The following is a 21,125-nucleotide window of genomic DNA, read 5'->3' on the forward strand; positions in this document are numbered from 1 at the left end:
AGTGTGGTTATGAACCAGGAGAAGCTGATGCGAGCCCATGAGCGAGTTCTCTTTTCTTAGCGACAGAGGTACAGTGAAGACAGTCATGCATATATGTTGCTGAACGATAGTTTTAAGAATAAGTTTTAGCCTAAAATTGTTTGGCTAATAACACGGTTTGCTAATCATTAACTGGTGTTAATGTAGTGGAGCCTTACAGCTGTCATGGCAAAAAGTACTCGGGGTAATCTGTACAGATGACGTCTATTAAGTAGGAGTTTAAATGTCTGTTTTTTTGTCCAGAAAAAAAGGCATGAATTATTGGCTAACTAGTATTTGCTCTGATTGTGCTTTTCCAGATGCTATTTCTTCTTGTATTACAGTTGTATTTTCAAGTTATGTAAGAGTTCTTTGGTTTTTCAGTTAATTTTTAAGTTAAGTGTGTTTTTAGTGTTAAGCTTTACATCCATGTTAAAATGAAAGAATATTAATTCTTTATAACTCAGTATTCCCATGTATAATATACTGCAGTTAACTAATTAATAAATGATTAATACGTTTTAAAATAAATAATACATTTTGATAATCACACTAAATCTATTCTAAACAGTATATTGGATAGAGAAAATCATAGACTACATGATACAACATGATTCCCGGATTAAAAGAAATGTCATGATCATGTGGCTGATGGCTGGCTTGATTGCTCATTTCATTCACCTATCTAGCTCTGCCCAGTTCCTCATCACTGCTCATCTGATCCACCTGCTCCTGCCTCCATTTAAACTCCTTGGTCCCAGCCAGCAGTGCCAGATTATTCTTGAGCCCTTGGTGAGAGTTCTTCTAGCGTAACTTATTGTGTTCCGATTGTCTGATCCTGACCTGTTTTGTATTCAGACCTTTTAGCCTGCCTGCCCCTGTCTGATCTGTTTGCCTGACCCGTCTTCGGACATCTGCCGGATCCTATTTGTGGACTGAACCTGCTTCTCTCTTTTCCTGTCTCTATCAGTGTATCTTTACCGGCCTCTCTATATCAATCAATCAACTGTGCGGCTCTGCCTCTCTAGTTTTTATCCCTTCACTCCCTGGCTTGGAAGTCACTCTGCCCCAGCACCTTTTATGGGGTGAAGACCACTCTGATCTGTTTCCTAGGTTACTCATCCAAGTTAATGTTGATTCACAGCATTAAAGTCCTTCCTTCTGCTGGGGCCCAAGCTCCAAAGAATTTATTTCATTATCTGCTTCTGTCTCCTTGAACCCCAGTGGGCCTCAGCAGATGGCCGCTCACACTGAGCCTGGTTCTGCTGGAGGTTTCTTCCTGTTCAAAGGGAGTTTTTCCTCTTCACTGTCACTACAAGCATGCTTAGTGTGAGGGATTGCTGAAGAGTCAATGAGTCGATGCAATCAGCTGGTTTTCCTTAGATAGAAAACTTTGAATCAATCTGACTGGATGTGAGATGTTTGACATGATGTGAATTGGCGCTATAGAAATAAACTGAATTGAGTTAATGAGTCGATGCAATCAGCTGGTGTAGCTTAGAAACCTTTTATCTGACGGGATGATCTGATGAAGCTAAACTAAATGTAATAAAATAATAATGCTTAATGCTTCCAGACAGAAATCTCTTGGAAGGTTCACTTATTGGAAAGCAGCAGGAACAGCTGAGGATAAGGGACAATAGAAACCACAGGCAAAATCAATTCAAAGAAACGGCTTAATTTAATTTAGACTTTATTCTCTGGGTTAAATATTTCCATATATATTATACATAGCAGCTGATTTAGACAAAAACAAAGAAAAAAACTTCAGTTCATAATGAAATCTTGTTTGAGTATTTCTGAGGAATCAGAAGCAAGACCCTTAACCACAAACTGCTCCCCACGTGCTGCACAATGGCAGCCCACTACTTCCCAAGGGGAGGGATTAAATGTAGAGGTAAATTTATCCATTGTAAGATCAATAAAGTTCAATTATTACTATTATTATTAACCAAGCTGCCCCACTACATCCATTTAAATTTTTTCTTTTTTTTTATGTCTAATCTTTGTTTTCTTACATCCCTTTGAATGTTTTGGCACCATGTTTTTAAGGGAAACAGAAGGAAATAGAAACATCCTTTATTGGGAGAATCGATGTTCTCCAGCAGCAAAGAAGAATAATCATGGAAACTCATTAATCTTCCTGTTTTACTTCACTTTTCCAACATTCAGTCCTTTTTTAGTGGAAAACTCATTTGTTGAGAGTCCAGACTACGGTTAGCGTCTGAGAGGCAGCCAGCCTCACTCAGCAGACGGTCCTGATCCTGAACCGTCTGCTCCGATCAGGCCCTGCTGATGTAGGTTCAGGATGGAGTCAGCGATGATCCGAGCCGTTTTCTTCTGGTATCCTCCTGAAGTCACCATGAGGATGGGGATCCCACGCCGCCTGGCGGCCCTGAACACCAGCTCATCCCTCCTAATGATGCCCTGCCAGGAAAACAGAAGGAAAGCTGTGAGTCTACTTCACCTTCTGCAGCCTGGAGACGAGGGATGGAGGCAGAGATGACAGGAAACTCTAACCAGAGCTGAATTAAACCCAAACCTTCAAGTATTCCTTATTGAATAGCACATTACTATAATTATTATTGGTGAATTATTGGTGACTTCCAACCTACAGCTGAGTAGATAAAGAGAAATGTAACAGAAGTCTCCCTGAGTTGTACACTTCTACTGCATGTAGAACGACTCCAAGTGAAAAAAGTTGCATATCAGCAGAAATTATGATGTCAGGAGCCAATTGATGATCTTTTACTGGAAAAATAAGGAACGAAAATCCAAAGATTCTGATAAATAACTAAAAGAGACTCTAAAATTATATTATTTTGAATTAACCTGGGGAAGAAAATAAATATATTAACAAGGTAGGTGTTAACAACCATAGTCTGTGGCGTTTCCATGGAGACAGAGAGGAAGAATACTCCTGAACTGGATGGAAAAGAGAAGATCTAATGGTCACCTTAAATGAAAGGTTGGTTGGATGGATGGATGGATGGATGGATGGATGGATGGATGGATGGATGGATGGATGGATGGATGGATGGATGGATGGATGGATGGATGGATGGATGGATGGATGGATGGATGGATGGATGGATGGATGGATGGATGGATGATGGATGAATGAATGGATGGATGATCGATGTATGGATGGATGATGGATGGATGGATGGATGGATGGATGATGGGTGGATGGATGGATGATGAATGGATGGATGATGGGTGGATGGATGATGGGTGGATGGATGGATGATGGGTGGATAGATGATGGGTGGATGATGGATGGATGAATGATGGATAAATGGATGGATGGATGGATGGATGGATGGATGATGGATGGATGATGGATAGATGATGGGTGGATGATGGACGGATGGATGATGGGTGGATGATGGATGGATGGATGGATGGATGAATGATGGATGAATGATCGATGTATGGATGGATGATGGATGGATGATGGGTGGATGGATGGATGATGAATGGATGGATGATGGGTGGATGGATGATGGGTGGATGATGGATGGATGAATGATGGATAAATGGATGGATGGATGGATGGATGGATGATGGATGGATGGATGATGGGTGGATGGATGGATGATGAATGGATGGATGATGGGAGGATGGATGATGGGTGGATGGATGGATGATGGGTGGATAGATGATGGGTGGATGATGGATGGATGAATGATGGATAAATGGATGGATGGATGATGGATAGATGATAGATGATGGATGGATGGATGATGGGTGGATGATGGATGGATGATGGATAGATGATGGGTGGATGATGGATGGATGGATGATGGGTGGATGATGGATGGATGATGGATAGATGATGGATAGATGATGGATGGATGGATGATGGGTGGATGATATGTATGATGGGTGGATGATGGGTGGATGATGGATAGATGATGGATGATGATGGATGGATGGATGATGGGTGGATGATGGGTGGATGATGGATAGATGATGGATAGATGATGGATGGATGGATGATGGGTGGATGATGGATGGATGATGGGTGGATGATGGATGGATGATGGGTGGATGGTGGATAGATGATGGATAGATGATGGATGGATGGATGATGCGTGGATGATGGATGGATGATGGGTGGATGATGGGTAGATGATGGATAGATGATGGATGGATGGATGGATGATGGGTGGATGATGGATGGATGATGGGTGGATGATGGATAGATGATGGATGGATGGATGATGGGTGGGTGATGGATGGATGAATGATGGATAAATGGATGGACGGATGATGGATGGATGGATGATGGATGGATGATGGATGGATGGATGATGTGAGGGAAATTTATAAATCATCTGGTGGATTTCCTCCTCCTGGTCATTAATCCGATCAGACTAGGATTTTCTATGACCTCAGGTGACCCCAGCTGCTGCTGCAGGTCTGCATTCAGACCAGAGTGTGTCGAGACAGAGACAAAACCAAGACAAAACCAAGACTTTTAGGCTCCGAGACAAAGTCAAGACCAAGACCAGAGTGTGTCGAGACCGAGACAAAACCAAGACTTGACTTTGACTCGGACCCACCAAGACAAACCAAGACAAAACCAAGACTTTTAGGGTCCGAGACAAAGTCAAGACCAAGACCAGAGTGTATCGAGACCGAGACAAAACCAAGACTTTTAGGGTCCGAGACAGAGTCAAGACCAAGACCAGAGTGTATCGAGACCGAGACTAAACCAAGACTTTTAGGGTCCGAGACAAAGTCAAGACCAAGGCCAGAGTGTATCGAGACCGAGACAAAACCAAGACTTTTAGGGTCCGAGACCAAGTCAAGACCAAGACCGAGGGAGGTCGAGACCAGCGCCAGTATGTGACAGTATGGTCTGCATTCAGATCGGAGTACCTGAGGCGATATGGAGAGGCCTCCCAGGAGATCCCCATCCAAGATGTCCGTCCCTGCGTTATAAACGATGACGTCAGGACGCAGCTCGTTCAGCGCTCCCTCACAGTGGAGCTCAACCTTCTGAAGGTACTCCGAGTCCTCGGTGCCCCATTCCAGCTCCACCTTCCTCTTTATGGCCCCTGGAGATAAAATGGATGGGTGGAGAAGGTTCAGCCTGGTTCCTCCTGACCACCTGGAGCCCTTCCAACGCCAGCCCCAACGTGTCTGATTCATCAGACCTGCGGTACCAGCTGCTTCCTGCAGGGGGCTCCGTCTGTACCCACAGGATCAGCAGGGAGCCCAGCCCAGATGGAAGAAGCAGGAGGAACTCACGTTTGGCGAATCCGTCCCCAGGATAGATGTTGTGATTATACACGTCCATGATGAAAACCCGCCGGTCGTCCAGAAAATCTCGCTCATGTCCGTTTCCCTGGAAGACATGAAAGCCAAGGAGGTCAGCCTACCTCTTATGTTTTAGGAATGACCTGTAAGATAAATACTGCAAACTGTAACCAATCCATTTAATTCCAGGCTGGAGGCAACAAATGAGGAAAAGTGGCAGAGGGGTTGAATACTTTTAGAAGTCTGTTCATGCTTTGGAACGCTGTATGATGGACCATTCATTCATGTCACTTATTGTTTTCCTGTTTCTCTTCATCCGTCTCGAACTAGTCCTGCATACTTTAGCCGATTACAACAATTTTGGTATCAAACGTTCAGCTTCTTCTGGAGGGTTAGGATTTGTCCTTTGGTGATTTCAGCTATTATAATTTTAGAAATATTGAGCTTTTTATGGGGTTTTTTTACCCTTAGAAATGAATAGGATTCTGCCAAAAATCCGCTAAAACTTCAGCTACTTTGCCCTTTTACTACTTCTGCATACTTTCAGCTAGAAATACATTCAAATTTTAAAACATTTCCGTGACCTTCGGCTACTAATGTTTAACTCAGCTTTTTGCTAGCTTTTACTGTTTCGTTTCAGTGAAGCTTCAAACTTTTAAACATTTTTTAAAGATTGTTGGTTTTACAGTGGGCCATTCTAGCGCTTTTTAAACATTTTACTTTTGGCAAATAACTTTTGCTTTCTTTCTGAATGTTTAAACTACCCATAAAAATTATAAATCAAAACGTAGTTATTTTTGTCAGGATACAGGAATTGTAACCTTCATCGGTGTGGGATGTATAGTTTTCCTACAGTTTGGCCCAGACCACCAAGAAGTCCAAACTCCCTCAATACAAATCCAATGGGAGAGTTTTCGAAAATACAAAACGATACATTTTCGTATCACAGCCTCTTTAAAACCATTTCATGTACAAACATGAAACTTCGTATAGAACATCTTCAAACCCTTCTAGCACTTACATTGAACTATTTTTTTCAGTATCACTTATGGCTTAGCTGTTTAGCTGACTTGTTCGGGCACATGAAAACAGTAAAAAAATAATTAAGTTTTTGATTTAATAACCATACTTCAACACAAACTTTTATCCATTTTTCAAATTTTGCCAACTTCCCTCTTTTTTTCCAGAGTGCTGTGTCTTTTCGAAAACATTTTGAACAAAAATAGCCCTAAAGCTTTCTTCCCCAATCTGTCATGAAATAAACGGTGCAAGAATGACATTGATACGACTTATTATGCAAGAGTTGAGGCATTTGTTTGGCACAAGATCGTACCGGCGATTAAACCAGGGATATTGGGAGAGATGGTGTCTGATGGATGGACGCCTCTCCCAAGATATTTAATGTACAAACATGAAACCTGGTATGAAACATATTCAGACCCTTCTAGCAGTGTTGTGGTCAAGACCACCTAACCCGAGACCAAGACAAGACCAAGACCAGAGTGTATCGAGACCGAGACAAAACCAAGACTTTTAGGGTCCGAGACAAAGTCAAGACCAAGACCAGAGTGTATCGAGACCGAGACAAAACCAAGACTTTTAGGGTCTGAGACAAAGTCAAGACCAAGACCAGAGTGTATCGAGACCGAGACAAAACCAAGACTTTTAGGGTCAGAGACAAAGTCAAGACCGAGACCAGAATGTATCGAGACAGAGACAAAACCAAGACTTTTAGGGTCCGAGACAAAGTCAAGACCAAGACCAGAGTGTATCGAGACAGAGACAAAACCAAGACTTTTAGGGTCCGAGACCAAGTCAAGACCAAGACCAGAGTGTATCGAGACCGGGACAAAACCAAGACTTTTAGGGTCCGAGACAAAGTCAAGACCAAGACCAGAGTGTATCGAGACCGGGACAAAACCAAGACTTTTAGGGTCCGAGACAAAGTCAAGACCAAGACCAGAGTGTATCGAGACCGGGACAAAACCAAGACTTTTAGGGTCCGAGACAAAGTCAAGACCAAGACCAGAGTGTATCGAGACCAAGACAAAACCAAGACTTTTAGGGTCCGAGACAAAGTCAAGACCAAGACCAGAGTGTATCGAGACCAAGACAAAACCAAGACTTTTAGGGTCCGAGACCGAGTCAAGACCAAGACCAGAGTGTATCGAGACCGAGACAAAACCAAGACTTTTAGGGTCCGAGACAAAGTCAAGACCAAGACCAGAGTGTGTCGAGACAGAGACAAAACCAAGACTTTTAGGGTCCGAGACCAAGTCAAGACCAAGACCAGAGTGTATCGAGACCGGGACAAAACCAAGACTTTTAGGGTCAGAGACAAAGTCAAGACCAAGACCAGAGTGTATCGAGACCAAGACAAAACCAAGACTTTTAGGGTCCGAGACAAAGTCAAGACCAAGACCAGAGTGTATCGAGACCAAGACAAAACCAAGACTTTTAGGGTCCGAGACAAAGTCAAGACCAAGACCAGAGTGTTTCGAGACCGAGACAAAACCAAGACTTTTAGGGTCCGAGACCGAGTCAAGACCAAGACCAGAGTATATCGAGGCCGAGACAAAACCAAGACTTTTAGGACCGAGACAAAGTCAAGACCAAGACCAGAGTGTGTCGAGACAGAGACAAAACCAAGACTTTTAGGGTCCGAGACCAAGTCAAGACCAAGACCAGAGTGTATCGAGACCGGGACAAAACCAAGACTTTTAGGGTCCGAGACAAAGTCAAGACCAAGACCAGAGTGTATCGAGACCAAGACAAAACAAAGACTTTTAGGGTCCGAGACAAAGTCAAGACCAAGACCAGAGTGTTTCGAGACCGAGACAAAACCAAGACTTTTAGGGTCAGAGACCGAGTCAAGACCAAGACCAGAGTGTATCGAGACCAAGACAAAACAAAGACTTTTAGGGTCCGAGACAAAGTCAAGACCAAGACCAGAGTTTTTCGAGACCGAGACAAAACCAAGACTTTTAGGGTCCGAGACCGAGTCAAGACCAAGACCAGAGTGTATCGAGACCGAGACAAAACCAAGACTTTTAGGGTCCGAGACAAAGTCAAGACCAAGACCAGAGTGTGTCGAGACACAGACAAAACCAAGACTTTTAGGGTCCGAGACAAAGTCAAGACCAAGACCAGAGTGTGTCGAGACCGAGACAAAACCAAGACTTTTAGGGTCCTTGACCAAGTCAAGACCAAGACCAGAGTGTATCGAGACCGAGACAAAACCAAGACTTTTAGGCTCCGAGACAAAGTCAAGACCAAGACCAAGACCAGAGTGTATCGAGACCGAGACAAAACCAAGACTTTTAGGGTCCTTGACCAAGTCAAGACCAAGACCAGAGTGTATCGAGACTGAGACAAAACCAAGACTTTTAGGCTCCGAGACAAAGTCAAGACCAAGACCAAGACCAGAGTGTATCGAGACCGAGACAAAACCAAGACTTTTAGGGTCCGAGACCGAGTAAAGACCAAGACCAGAGTATATCGAGACCGAGACAAAACCAAGACTTTTAGGGTCCGAGACAAAGTCAAGACCAAGACCAGAGTGTATCGAGACCGAGACAAAACCAAGACTTTTAGGGTCCGAGACAGAGTCAAGACCAAGACCAGAGTGTATCGAGACCAAGACAAAACCAAGACTTTTAGGGTCCGAGACAAAGTCAAGACCAAGACCAGAGTGTATCGAGACCGAGACAAAACCAAGACTTTTAGGGTCGGAGACCGAGTCAAGACCAAGACCAGAGTGTATCGAGACCGAGACAAAACCAAGACTTTTAGGGTCCGAGACAAAGTCAAGACCAAGACCAGAGTGTATCGAGACCGAGACAAAACCAAGACTTTTAGGGTCCGAGACCAAGTCAAGACCAAGACCGAGGGAAGTCGAGACCAGCGCCAGTATGTGACAATAAAATGTGAAACATGATCAAAATCACATTCACATAAAAACACCTAGATATTTAACACACAGAACTGGACTAAACATTAACATCTTTATTTAGTACTTCTGTGTAGTAATCACAGAATTTCAAACAATTAATCAAAGTCGATCAAATGTGCATTTTCTCTGCCGTTCATGAACAGTGCATACATTTATGTTGTTTTTAAATGTGCTATTTCAAAACAATGTGCAAAATTCTGTAAAATGTGTAAAACTGAAAAAAATGCCAATCATTTCTCTTGTTTCTCTCTCATATACAGATTAAAGCTATATTATATAACTTTTCTTCAATAAATTTATATCTGTCACCAAAATTTTTACATCGTCACAGTGACGAACTAATGAATTATTAAGAGTGTTTTTTTTATCATTTATAATCAGCCATTCTTCTGCCACTTGCTTCTCTCTGATTCCTCTATTTTAACGAAGGCTCTTAAAGGAGATTGGGGTGGGTGGGTAGGTAGGTGATGGATGGATGGATGATGGATGGGTGAAAGATAGATGGATGGATGATGGATGGATGATGGATGGAGGGCTTACCTGATGAGCATCAAGGTCAATGATGGTTGCTGTGGAGACGCCCTCCACTCTATCAAAAAGAAACTGAGCAAATAAATTGAGAAAATGTTTTTAAACTGGTTAAAGTGTAATGCTGACATTTCATTCATTCATTCATTAATCATCAGAAGGAAATGTGATGTCTTACCCTGATGGCCAACGTGATGTCAGCATACGCACAGAAGCCCCCTCCTTTGTCACTGGAGCAGTGGTGGAAGCCCCCCCCTGATGAAACAGAGCCAGACTCAGTCAGGGCTTCTAGACATCTTAGAGATGGCATGAAATAGACCAGGAGCTGATGGACTGAAGTTCACTTCTGCCCCCTGCTGGGCTCTAGTTTAAACTACAGGCTGTTAGAAAGCACTGCTTAAAGCTTGATGACACTAAAATGAGATTATTGCTAAAGTACAGAATTAACTAGAACTTGACTCGTCACACAGAGGCATGTGAGCGACGTGTTCCCTAATTTGAGCCGTTTCTAGATGCTCATAGTTTATTACAGTACATCCTGTAAAGGTTCAGACAGGAGCAGAGTCCCTGATGCTGACAGAACTCACCTACATTTATGGCCCATCCTCGCTCTATAGCCAGCTTCCCAGCCTGCAGAAAAAAAACAGTAAGAACACACGTCCATCAGACACATGAAACAACATCGTCTACCTGAGATCAGGTTCTCTGCTTAGAGCCAACAACGCGGCCATGATAAGGAAAAAAAACCAACAGCAACCTGCAGTTGGCCCACAGCCTTGGTTTCTGCTCACTCCTCCACTGTGGGTGGAAGCTGCAGTGTGTTGGGACCAGCAGAGCGCCTACATGTATTTTATACACGTAGGCTTTAATAGGGGGGTAAAGTGGTTAGCTCACCATTATAACCATTGCCTCTTGATGGGTGACCTTACCTCTCAGCCTGGGGCTCTTCCTTTGTGGGCTTCTCTCTATAAAACAGAAGAATGTGTCCCACAGTGCCTGCTGGATGTGATCGCTGCATAAATCTGATCGCTGGCGGTAATGACACCCGGTTACGCCGATCGGAGGTCACTAAAATTAGTGTTGCTTCAGTGTGTAAGTTTGCCTAAACAATGTGGGAATCTGTAATTTTCTCTGGTCCCCTCTAGGGCTGCAACAACGAATCGATAAAATCGATAAAAATCGACTTTTAAAAGCTTTGGCAACGAATTTCATCATCGATTAGTTGTGTCGCGCGATTAATGCGTCATCCGCCGCCGTCATCACATCCACTTGACTGAAGCGGGGGAAGAAGAAAAAATACGGCGGAGCGAGTCAGCGCCGCAGCTGCAGAGTTGCCAACTCAGCGACTTTTCAGACCCCTCCAGTGACTATTTTTCAAAAAAGCGACTAGCGACAAATCTGGCGACTTTTTACGGTGTCACTGGCGGCTATTGGAGACTCTTACGTGAAAGCATGTATCGTTCCTACTCTGCCGTGGGGCGCCTCCCCCATCCCAACCCCATTCTCCCGCTCCCGCAGGAGTCCCTCTCAGCGCTGCAGTCAGAGCCTCAGCGTCCAAACTGCAAATGAAGCGCGCATGCGCCGGGATTGACGGCGCAAATTGATCACAATAATTAAAATAGACTGCGCTTTGTAAAGTGAAAAAAGTCGTAACGTGCAGCTTTTGTAAAAACAAATGAACATGGCACGGAACCACCATGTTTGTTTGGTTTTAAAGTGGGGAAACGTTACGTTAGTTTCTCAGGTAGCTCATCTGATGCTTTCCTTATGCTGCGTTCACACCGGGGGCAGCAAAAGCAGCAAAATCGCGTCTGCTGCTTCATTTTTGCTGCGTGTACCAGGCTGAAGCAGCTTTGCTGCTCTGCCTGCGCGGTCCAAAAGTGGCTCTGACGCGCGTTGGGCGGAGCTTCACTATCCTTTCTCTGCCTTGCAGCTATATTTGCTGTGATCAGTGGGAATAAAGTAGTTTTAATATGTGTTTAAGTGAGAAAATACACCTGAAAACTTCATCAGTGCAGTCAGTTCATCCAGATTACGATCCTGCCTCCCAATATTATTTCTGTCGGAGCCGCTCAGACCCCCACATACCGGCGGTGCGCCGACAGAAGGAATCCATTCATCAGCAGCCTCTGGCGGGTCGCCTCCTCGCGGTTTACCGCGGCGGCTGGTAGGTGTTTTTCATCTAAATAATCCGATCTGCAGGCACCACAATAATAAAAGCGAACATATTCTGCCGGCAGATGTATATATTTTAAGTTAATTATGCGTTAATAAACTGTTTAAGAGGAGTGATCACAGCGCTCTGTGTCATCAGCGCTGTGTCTCTCTCCCAGCCAGCTCCCAGATCAGCTTCTCTGATTGGTTGACGCGGCGCGTCGAGCAGCAAAAATTAAATTTTTCCATCTCGAGCAGCAACGCGTTTGCGGCGCGTCACGCGCGTCAGATGCCAAAACGCGCCCGACGCGCTACTTCAGCTGCTCAGACGCGCTGCGCTTGCTGCTCGAAACGCGCCGCGGGACCTTTTGCTGCGCCTTGACGCGCGTCAACCATTGACTTTGCATGTAAACTCGCTGCTTCTGTCGCGCCAGCTGCCCCCGGTGTGAACGCAGCATTACCGTGTTAGTAGGTTACAGACAGTGATAAGGTTGGCTACTTATTTTACTTTTAATTTCATTTGAATTAGCTTAAGCAGCGTTTATATTTACTTTATAAATAAATTAACTTGCAAATTATGAGGGCAAGGCTTTTAAAGTTTAAATCTTCTGGCAAAGATAAAGTAAAGAAGATCCTGCAATTTATGGAAGTAAAGCAGAATAAAATCCAGTAAGATCAGTAATATGTCAATTAATTATCTGCCACATTCCCATGTAAATATCTGTCTTTGGAGGATGTGTTTTTTAGCACCCCTAGTTCTCTCATTTTTATTCCAAATACAATTTATAATTAGAATCACAGGCTATTTTTATCTCTATGGTTCAGTATTTTCTCAAGTAGCAACTTTAACTGCTATACTTTCCTGTCTTAAAAGGCAGAACTCTTCTAGTCTAAAAAAAACTCATTTGTTGAAATGGGGGGACCTATTGTTTGAACCCCTTAGGGGCTTTAAAAACAAAAATGTCTTTTTTTGCGCTTTATGAAACAAAGTAGCCTATATTTTGTGGATGTACAGCTACATTTCTCATGTAAGTTTGCGTAGTTTTAACACAAACATTTATTTTTCATATTGCACCAGTACAGTTAATGAGCAACCTGTACTTGTGTGCTTGTTTGTTCTGTCTAAAATGTTTATTTTGGAATAAAGAGTATAAAATATAAAAAATATTTTTTGTCCGATTCATCGATTAATCGAAAAAATAATCGGGCGATTCATCGATTTTTAAAATAATCATTAGTTGCAGCCCTAGTCCCCTCCCTGATCTGACCAGTGATGACATGTTTAGCCGCATGTCGTCATTCAACCGCTGGTTGTCTAGGTGGTGTCCTGAAAACAACGTGGGCTACATTAATAACTGGCAATCCTTTTGGGGAAAGCCTGGTCTGATTCAGAGAGACGGCGTCCATCCCACTTTGGATGGTGCAGCTCTTCTTTCTTAGCCTGGGTGCCATTCCGAACTTAGTCCCGCCCACAACGTTTGAGGTCGGGAAGTTCGGTCTGGCATTGCTCAACAGTAGCGCGAGTATGCTAGCACAATATCTGGTGGGCCAATCAAATTGTCAGGGCGGGCTTTATACGATGATGGACAGATGATCAACAGTAAAGTAATCAACCACGTCACCAAAGCGCGCTTGGGTGACAACAACAATGGCTGCCGCTGGAGAGTTTAGGTGAGTAGATTCTGCTATTAGGTCTGTTCTAGAAGATATCGACAGCAAATTCATTTTAAAAGAGGAACAGAGAAACGCGATCAAGGCTCATCTTCTTATTCTAGGCATGCAACTGCACGCTTTGAGTTTTGTTGACAACAACTATGCGTGGCTTAACATCCGTCACGCACTCCGTTGCTCTTATTGGTTGTAGGTCTATCCAATTGAGTGCAGAGGCATTTTTTTTCCTGGTTCGTTCAAAACACGCCCCATAATCACAGCTCTATGGAGCAGAATCAGACTCATTCTGACTAGAATTGAGTCGGACTACGTCAGGCTACTTCTTTCTAGGAATCTGGCCACATTTATTAGTCCTCCAAAACCCTGACCCCCCAGGGTGCAGACCAGGAAACAGAGTTGTAGTCTAACACACATCTCTGCAGCTTCTCTACTGTTACCCACTCTTTACTCCATCCAGACAGTGTCTTTCCCATGACCAAAATCTAATTAGCAAATATTCCCAAAGGAGTAAATCATGATAATCTAATTAAAATTAAAATAACACCTATTGGGGAAAAAGTTAAAACGATTAAATGTGGTCTGTTTAACATAAGATCTTTCCTCTAAAAGTCTGCTAGTTAATGACTTGATTTGTGATAATCACATTGATTTATGCTGCCTTACAGAAACCTGGCTGCAGCAAGAGGATTATGGGAGCATAAATGAGGCTTCAAGCTATTTAAATTTTCACATCCCCAGAAGTTCTGGGCGAGGAGGAGGAGTAGCAGCAATCTTCCAGTCTGACTTACTGATTACTACAAAGGCAGCTAAAGGGGAACGCCATTTTTTTTTTACATTGGGCCCTTGATTTTACGTTATTACATCATGTTCCACTCAACCATATTAGTTTTCTGTCATTTGGAGCTGTTCTTAAGATATTCCGTTAGGTTATATTCAAGTCGTGCCGGCTACCGTTCATTCATCCTGTCCTCTGAACTGCTGCTAGTTTTCCTCAAATGCCTGGAAGATGTCTAGTGCTGCTACCACAGATGATCTCGCTCTCCAAATGGAATTGAATGATTCAGATTATGAAATTGATGAGTTTGAATATGATGGATGTCCATATCGATTTGACCACGAGTATACTGATGAAGAGATCATGGAAAGGAGGAAGCGCACTGATGACATCATACAAACTCCGCTTTGTTTTTTAAAAGATATAAATATCAAAAATATAACGGCGGATGTCTGGGGGACAGTGATTGGCCTCCATGTTCTGAATGCTGGCGTAACATAAAGAATAAATTATGAACAGTTTAATTCGTGCCTTCAAGTCGTTGCCCATAGGAAGACGTTACTGGATATAACCTAACGGAATATCTTCAGAACGGCTCCAAATGACACTAAACTCATATGGGAGAGTAGAACATGATGTAATAACGTAAAATCAATGGCCCAATGTAAAAAGAAACGGCGATCCCTCTTAATAATTACAACTCTTTTCAACATTTAACCCTTAGTTTCCCTCATCCAAATTGCCTTGAACCCCAGTGGGCCTCAGCAGATGGCCGCTCACACTGAACCTGGTTCTGCTGAAGGTTTATCCCTGTTCAAAGGGAATTTTCCTCTCCACTGTCGCTACAAGCATGCTTAGTGTGAGGGATTGCCTTCGAGTCAATGAGTCGATGCAATCAGCTAGTTTTCCTTAGGTAGAAAACTTTGACTGGATAATCTGGTGAACTGTAAAGTGGCTTGAGATCAATTGTGTTGTGAATTGTAAATGGAGCCTGTTGTGGTTCTGGGTATGAGGTTGGCTTCCAGGAAGCAGATATTCAAAAAGGAAACCATTAATCCCTCATGGTTGGTCTGAAAACCCTGATCAGTGGCTCCTCCCTTTGATCACCCATGCAAGGGATCCCATTAACCAGCAGTTAGGTGAATACCAACCATTATGGTTCCTCCTGTTTGGGTCCGTAAAGGTCTCAGCACCCTCCTCTTGACCAGGGAATTGGGCAGAAGCATCAGGGGGGGGATTTCAGTGATGGATGCCACCACAACAGACCACTAGACGGGAAAAAGAGCACCAAGATGAGAACCTGACCAGCTCCATGCAGAACACTGGAGGTTTCAACGTGGAACAGAAGAAACAGCAGTAGATGCCCACCTTTAATCTGTTGAGGTACCGTTTAGTGTGAACCACCAGCAGATCCTCGTCTGATGCCTCACGAGCTTCCACCAAGTTCTCATCGCTGACAAACTGCTCCTCTGAAATACAGGCATAACCGATCAGCGCCCAGGAAGCGGCAACATGAGGAGAATATGAACCTTTTAGAGGAACATTAACCATGTGGAACTGTGGGGGAGCTACAGGGATCCAGGGCTCAAGTGGACAAATTCATCCTCAGGACATCTCTTTGTATGTAACCGTCATGGAAGAGCAGCAGAAACAAAGGGGCACGGCAACAGGTGGAGGAGGGTTCTAGTCCTGGATCTGGAGATGGAAAACCAACACTGGAGACATATTCTCCTTCAGCTTCTCTGGGGGGGAAACCATAGGCTGGCCGACAGACTCAGCCTTTGGAGTTTTTTTATTATTTTAGGATGTACTTTATTTTCTGTCCTGACTTTTTTAGAAACAGTAGACGCAGCTAAAGAAGAAAAGAAAATATTGTTTAAACTGCAGAGTAGCTGAGATCTTAATGCATTGACAGTAGTATAGTTGTGAAAAAAAAAAAAAAAGGGGGAATGGAGGATTTATTTTTTTTTTTTTTTGGAAGCATCCATAGCCTAATTAATACAGTTTATAAACCTAAAGTGCTATGTCTGGTCTGGTTGTTCAATGTCAGGTATGCCAGTCATTGACCTTCACCAAGGCACCTTACAGTAGAACTGCAATAAGTCCCTGGACTGGCATGGCTAGCACTGGCCCTACAGAGTTAGCATGGCTAGCACTGGCCCTACAGAGTTAGCATGGCTAGCACTGGCCCTACAGAGTTAGCATGGCTATCACTGGCCCTACAGAGTTAGCATGGCTAGCACTGGCCCTACATAGTTAGCATGGCTAGCACTGCCCCTACAGAGTTAGCATGGCTAGCACTGCCCCTACAGAGTTAGCATTGCTCTCAGTGCCCCTACAGAGTTAGCATGGCTAGCACTGGCCCTACAGAGTTAACATGGCTATCGCTGGCCCTACAGAGTTAGCATTGCTAGCACTGCCCCTACATAGTTAGCATGGCTAGCACTGCCCCTACAGAGTTAGCATGGCTAGCACTGCCCCTACAGAGTTAGCATTGCTCTCAGTGCCCCTACAGAGTTAGCATGGCTAGCACTGCCCCTACAGAGTTAGCATGGCTAGCACTGCCCCTACAGAGTTAGCATGGCTATTGCATGGCTAAAAAACATGAATCGATACTCTTGCGGACGTATCGATGCATCGGATCGTCGGCTGTTGGATCAATGCATCAATACAGAACGATTATTTTTACGATATTTACACCCCTATGCCCCTACATAGTTAGCATGGCTATCACTGCCCTAAATAGTTAGCATGGCTATCACTGCCCTACATAGTTAGCATGGCTATCACTGCCCTACATAGTTGGCATGGCTATCACTGCCCCTACATAGTTGGCATGGCTATCACTGCCCCTACATAGTTGGCATGGCTATCACTGCCCGTACATAGTTAGCATGGCTATCACTGCCCGTACATAGTTAGCATGGCTATCACTGCCCTATATAGTTAGCATGGCTATCACTGCCCCTACATAGTTAGCATGGCTATCACTGCCCCTACAGAAGTAGCATGGCTAGCACTGCCCCTACATAGTTAGCATGGCTAGCACTGCCCCTACAGAAGTAGCATGGCTAGCACTGCCCCTACATAGTTAGCATGGCTATCACTGCCCCTACAGAAGTAGCATGGCTAGCACTGCCCCTACATAGTTAGCATGGCTAGCACTGCCCTTACAGAAGTATCATGGCTATCACTGCCCCTACATAGTTAGCATGGCTAGCACTGCCCCTACAGAAGTAGCATGGCTAGAACTGCCCCTACATAGTTAGCATGGCTAGCACTGCCCCTACAGAAGTAGCATGGCTAGCACTGCCCCTACATAGTTAGCATGGCTAGCACTGCCCCTACAGAAGTAGCATGGCTAGAACTGCCCCTACATAGTTAGCATGGCTAGCACTGCCCCTACAGAAATAGCATGGCTAGAACTGCCCCTACATAGTTAGCATGGCTAGCACTGCCCCTAAAGAAGTAGCATGGCTAGAACTGCCCCTACATAGTTAGCATGGCTAGCACTGCCCCACATCAGTGCCCCTACGGAGGAAGCATGGCGTTTAGGATTTGGAACAAAACCTCACAAAAAATTGCAAATTATATCTGAATCCTTTCAAGTCAAGTATTTTTTAAATTGAAATTCAATAAATGAAAATGAAAGCCTGTATAAAATCTAATAATTTTACGCACCTTTCAACTATTAATTTAGAGTTATTTTATAAAATAGACTGTTTATCAGAAAATCAGTCTTGCTTCTATTGGGTATTTTTTTTCACTTACATCTTTCTACCCATTTTATAGAATAGAATAGAGAATCTCTTTATTGTCCCACAATGGGCAAATTTACAGCAGCAGAAAGATTATTGAAAATGGTCACACAAATGTAGACCTTAGAAAAATATCTAAGAATAAGATAATAGGAAAGAGTTAAAATATAAACAATAAAACACTGTAAAGTGCTTTAACAATCTATAACTGTGCACCTGGAGAATAACCAATATCCAGCTATGGACATTTTTACAATAATGGATATTTAAAAATAGCAACATCAGAGACGTGTAAAATGACAGCAGATGGCAATGCGAGTAGCCGCAAAAAGACAGAGCTCCGCTAAAAACCGCACATTTATACTTTCAACGTGCTCCATATCCTCCCAAAATTTTAATGGATAGTAGCAAATTACTAAGACCTGCGAAAGTACAAGCGGGATTTTATTTAATTTCATGTTAATGTGATAAAAATAAATGATAAAACTGATATTTTAATTTTTATCATCTTAATATTTGATAATATTTATCATATTTATTATTTCATTTAATTTATTCATTAACAAGATGGGAAGGAAAAGGCAGAGTCACACTAAGCTCCTCTGCAGGAGGAGCAGGGAGGAGGAGCAGCAGGAGGAGCAGTGATGGGGAGATAAGGAGGGAGAGCAGGAACCGTATTATAAAAGGAAGGAACTGAATGTGTTTGTTGCAGAATAATTGAAGTGTTGTTTAAGATTATGATACAAATATGTTGAAAGATGGCTTTCCATAGGATGAGTTAACAGACTGGGCTCTACTATCGGCAGGATAATGTAACGGTCTAGGTTTCTATTTTTAATCTACTGGACTTTATTTTGTGGCACATTTCTAAGTGCTTAGATAGAAGCTTCAAAAGAAAGATGATGAGGAACAAACAGACCAATCTGATCAGAAATCAGAAACATGTTGATTTCGATCATTTAGAAAATATACAGAGTTAAATGATGAAATTAAAAAAAATTTCTGGGAAAGATGCAGATGAAGCCCCCTAGAAGGGACCTGCTCAGGACCTGTGGCCCCTGTATGCGGCCCTGATCAGGCTCCTAGAGGCCCCCAGAGGCTCCTACCTTTCAAGAAGTGGATGACTTTTCCCCACTTCCCAGAGTCGAATGGGTGGAGCTTCTCCAGGCCCATGAAGGTGATGTTGTAGTTTGGATGGTAGACGATGGGCAGACATGTTGGAGGGATGCTGGCGAACAGCTCAGAGTGGTGAAAGCTGGAAGACAAACATCCAGTCAGATTAATGGAGGGACCGGTTCCCTTCACGGAGGGACCGGTTCTCTTCACGGAGGGACCGGTTCCCTTCACGCAGGGACCGGTTCCCTTCACTGAGGGACCGGTTCCTATCATAGAGGAACCGGTTCCCTTCATGGATGGGACCGGTTCCCATCATGGAGGGATCAGTTCCCTTCACGAACGGACTAGGTCCCTTGATTGGTTCCCATCGGTTCCCTTCACAGAGGGACCGGTTCCCTTCACGCAGGGACCGGTTCCCTTCACTGAGGGACCGGTTCCTATCATAGAGGAACCGGTTCCCTTCACTGAGGGACCGGTTCCTATCATAGAGGAACCGGTTCCCTTCATGGATGGGACCGGTTCCCATCATGGAGGGATCAGTTCCCTTCACGAACGGACTAGGTCCCTTGATTGGTTCCCATCGGTTCCCTTCACAGAGGGACCGGTTCCCATCATGGAGGCAGCAGCTTCTAACCTCTTCCCCTTAGTGTCTCTTCTATCAGACATCATCTCCAATCATAGCTGATCTGACCTGGAAGGAAACCAGAGCAGTTAAAGTCACCTGCTAATAGATCTTAACCTTTCAATCCTCAGTAAAATGTCAGATAACAGGTTGGACGAGCAGACGTACCTGTGCGCATGCGCATTACAGCAGTCAGGCACGCAGAAGAAAGGAGGACGGGAGCCGCTCTGAACTCCAAGCGACCCAGCTGCTTCGCTACGTCACAGAGGAACTAGGAGAAACCAGTACAGATTGGAAGGAAACCAGTTAGCGGAGCAGCAGCGGATGTCTCCCCTCCGAAACCCTGTTACGTAAAACACGTACTCTCTGTTTCCTCAAACCTCATACGCTGTTTACGTAGTGGGCGGAGCAGTGAGACAACACTGCTCCGCTCGCTCACTCGAAACTTCAGCAATGTAAATGAACCAAACCATCAGCCAATCACGCTCAGCTTCTTTTCATCCAATGAAAGCATTCGTTCCTTCTTCTTCTTTTCTATCATGGCGGATCGCAAGCAACTTTAAGGTGCATACCGCCACCTACTGTTCATGAGTGTGTAGCAACATTGTTTTACATCTATTAAATTCTATTTTTTAATTTTGTATTCTGAAGATAACTAAATAATGCTTTCCTTAATCTATAAATATCCTTTATATTTCCTTTATTTCCCAATAATCCTTTAAGACTCCATTCTTGACCTGTCCTTTCAACTACTCTTCTCAATTTCTCCCTTTCAGGTTCATATGTTTTACAGTTCATCAATACGTAAGCATTCGTTCCAAATACTACATCCGGTTAAATGAAAAAAATATATAAAAATAAAAACAGAATCAGGAAAATCAAACAACTCTTACAGTTATTTGGTCAGCACTCCTAACCATTTGATGGGCAGAAGAAGTACTATAAAATATCTTGAATTATCTCAAATAAACTTCAGTAAAACAGTTATTAGATCATTGCCTCATCCATCTCTTTTACCTGCTATTGACATGGATTTAAATTTGCTGTTTTAAAAGAAAAATAACAAGGACATTGTGGAGCAATATGGCAATTGCCATACTTACTGCCACACTTATGAAAGTAAAATCTGTTGGGCTCTTTTTGGCATCAAGACAATTATTCTTATTGCCACATTGCCAGACAGGACACTGTTAAAAAAAAAAAAAAAAAAAAAAAAAAAAAAGCTAATGGACTTCAGTAACAATAGAACTGAAATCTTTTTAG

General features: G+C 43.4%; 1 protein-coding gene across 2 annotated transcripts; it reads right to left on the reverse strand.

The window, feature by feature from the left end:
• Window positions 1-1,694: 1,694 nt before the first annotated feature.
• Window positions 1,695-20,352, reverse strand: hdac11 (histone deacetylase 11). Of its 2 annotated transcripts, XM_038276472.1 has the most exons (12): window positions 20,226-20,352; window positions 20,031-20,133; window positions 19,875-19,931; window positions 19,231-19,379; window positions 15,735-15,835; window positions 15,518-15,634; window positions 10,354-10,396; window positions 9,945-10,021; window positions 9,779-9,841; window positions 5,278-5,374; window positions 4,906-5,084; window positions 1,695-2,445 (listed from the first exon to the last, which is right to left on the reverse strand). In XM_038276472.1, exons 3-12 carry the CDS (start codon window positions 19,907-19,909, stop codon window positions 2,260-2,262), a joined length of 1,047 nt encoding a protein of 348 aa, XP_038132400.1. In that variant the 5' UTR covers window positions 19,910-19,931; window positions 20,031-20,133; window positions 20,226-20,352; the 3' UTR covers window positions 1,695-2,259. The 2 variants fall into 2 exon arrangements, with proteins under 2 accessions (XP_038132400.1, XP_038132398.1); XM_038276470.1 differs by lacking the exon at window positions 20,226-20,352 and having other exon boundaries at window positions 20,031-20,218.
• Between the last annotated feature and the right edge of the window lie 773 nt (window positions 20,353-21,125).

This window comes from Cyprinodon tularosa, unplaced genomic scaffold (genome assembly GCF_016077235.1).
Source record: "Cyprinodon tularosa strain WSP-4 unplaced genomic scaffold, ASM1607723v1 ctg1249, whole genome shotgun sequence".
In the NCBI taxonomy this organism is placed as follows: domain Eukaryota; kingdom Metazoa; phylum Chordata; class Actinopteri; order Cyprinodontiformes; family Cyprinodontidae; genus Cyprinodon; species Cyprinodon tularosa.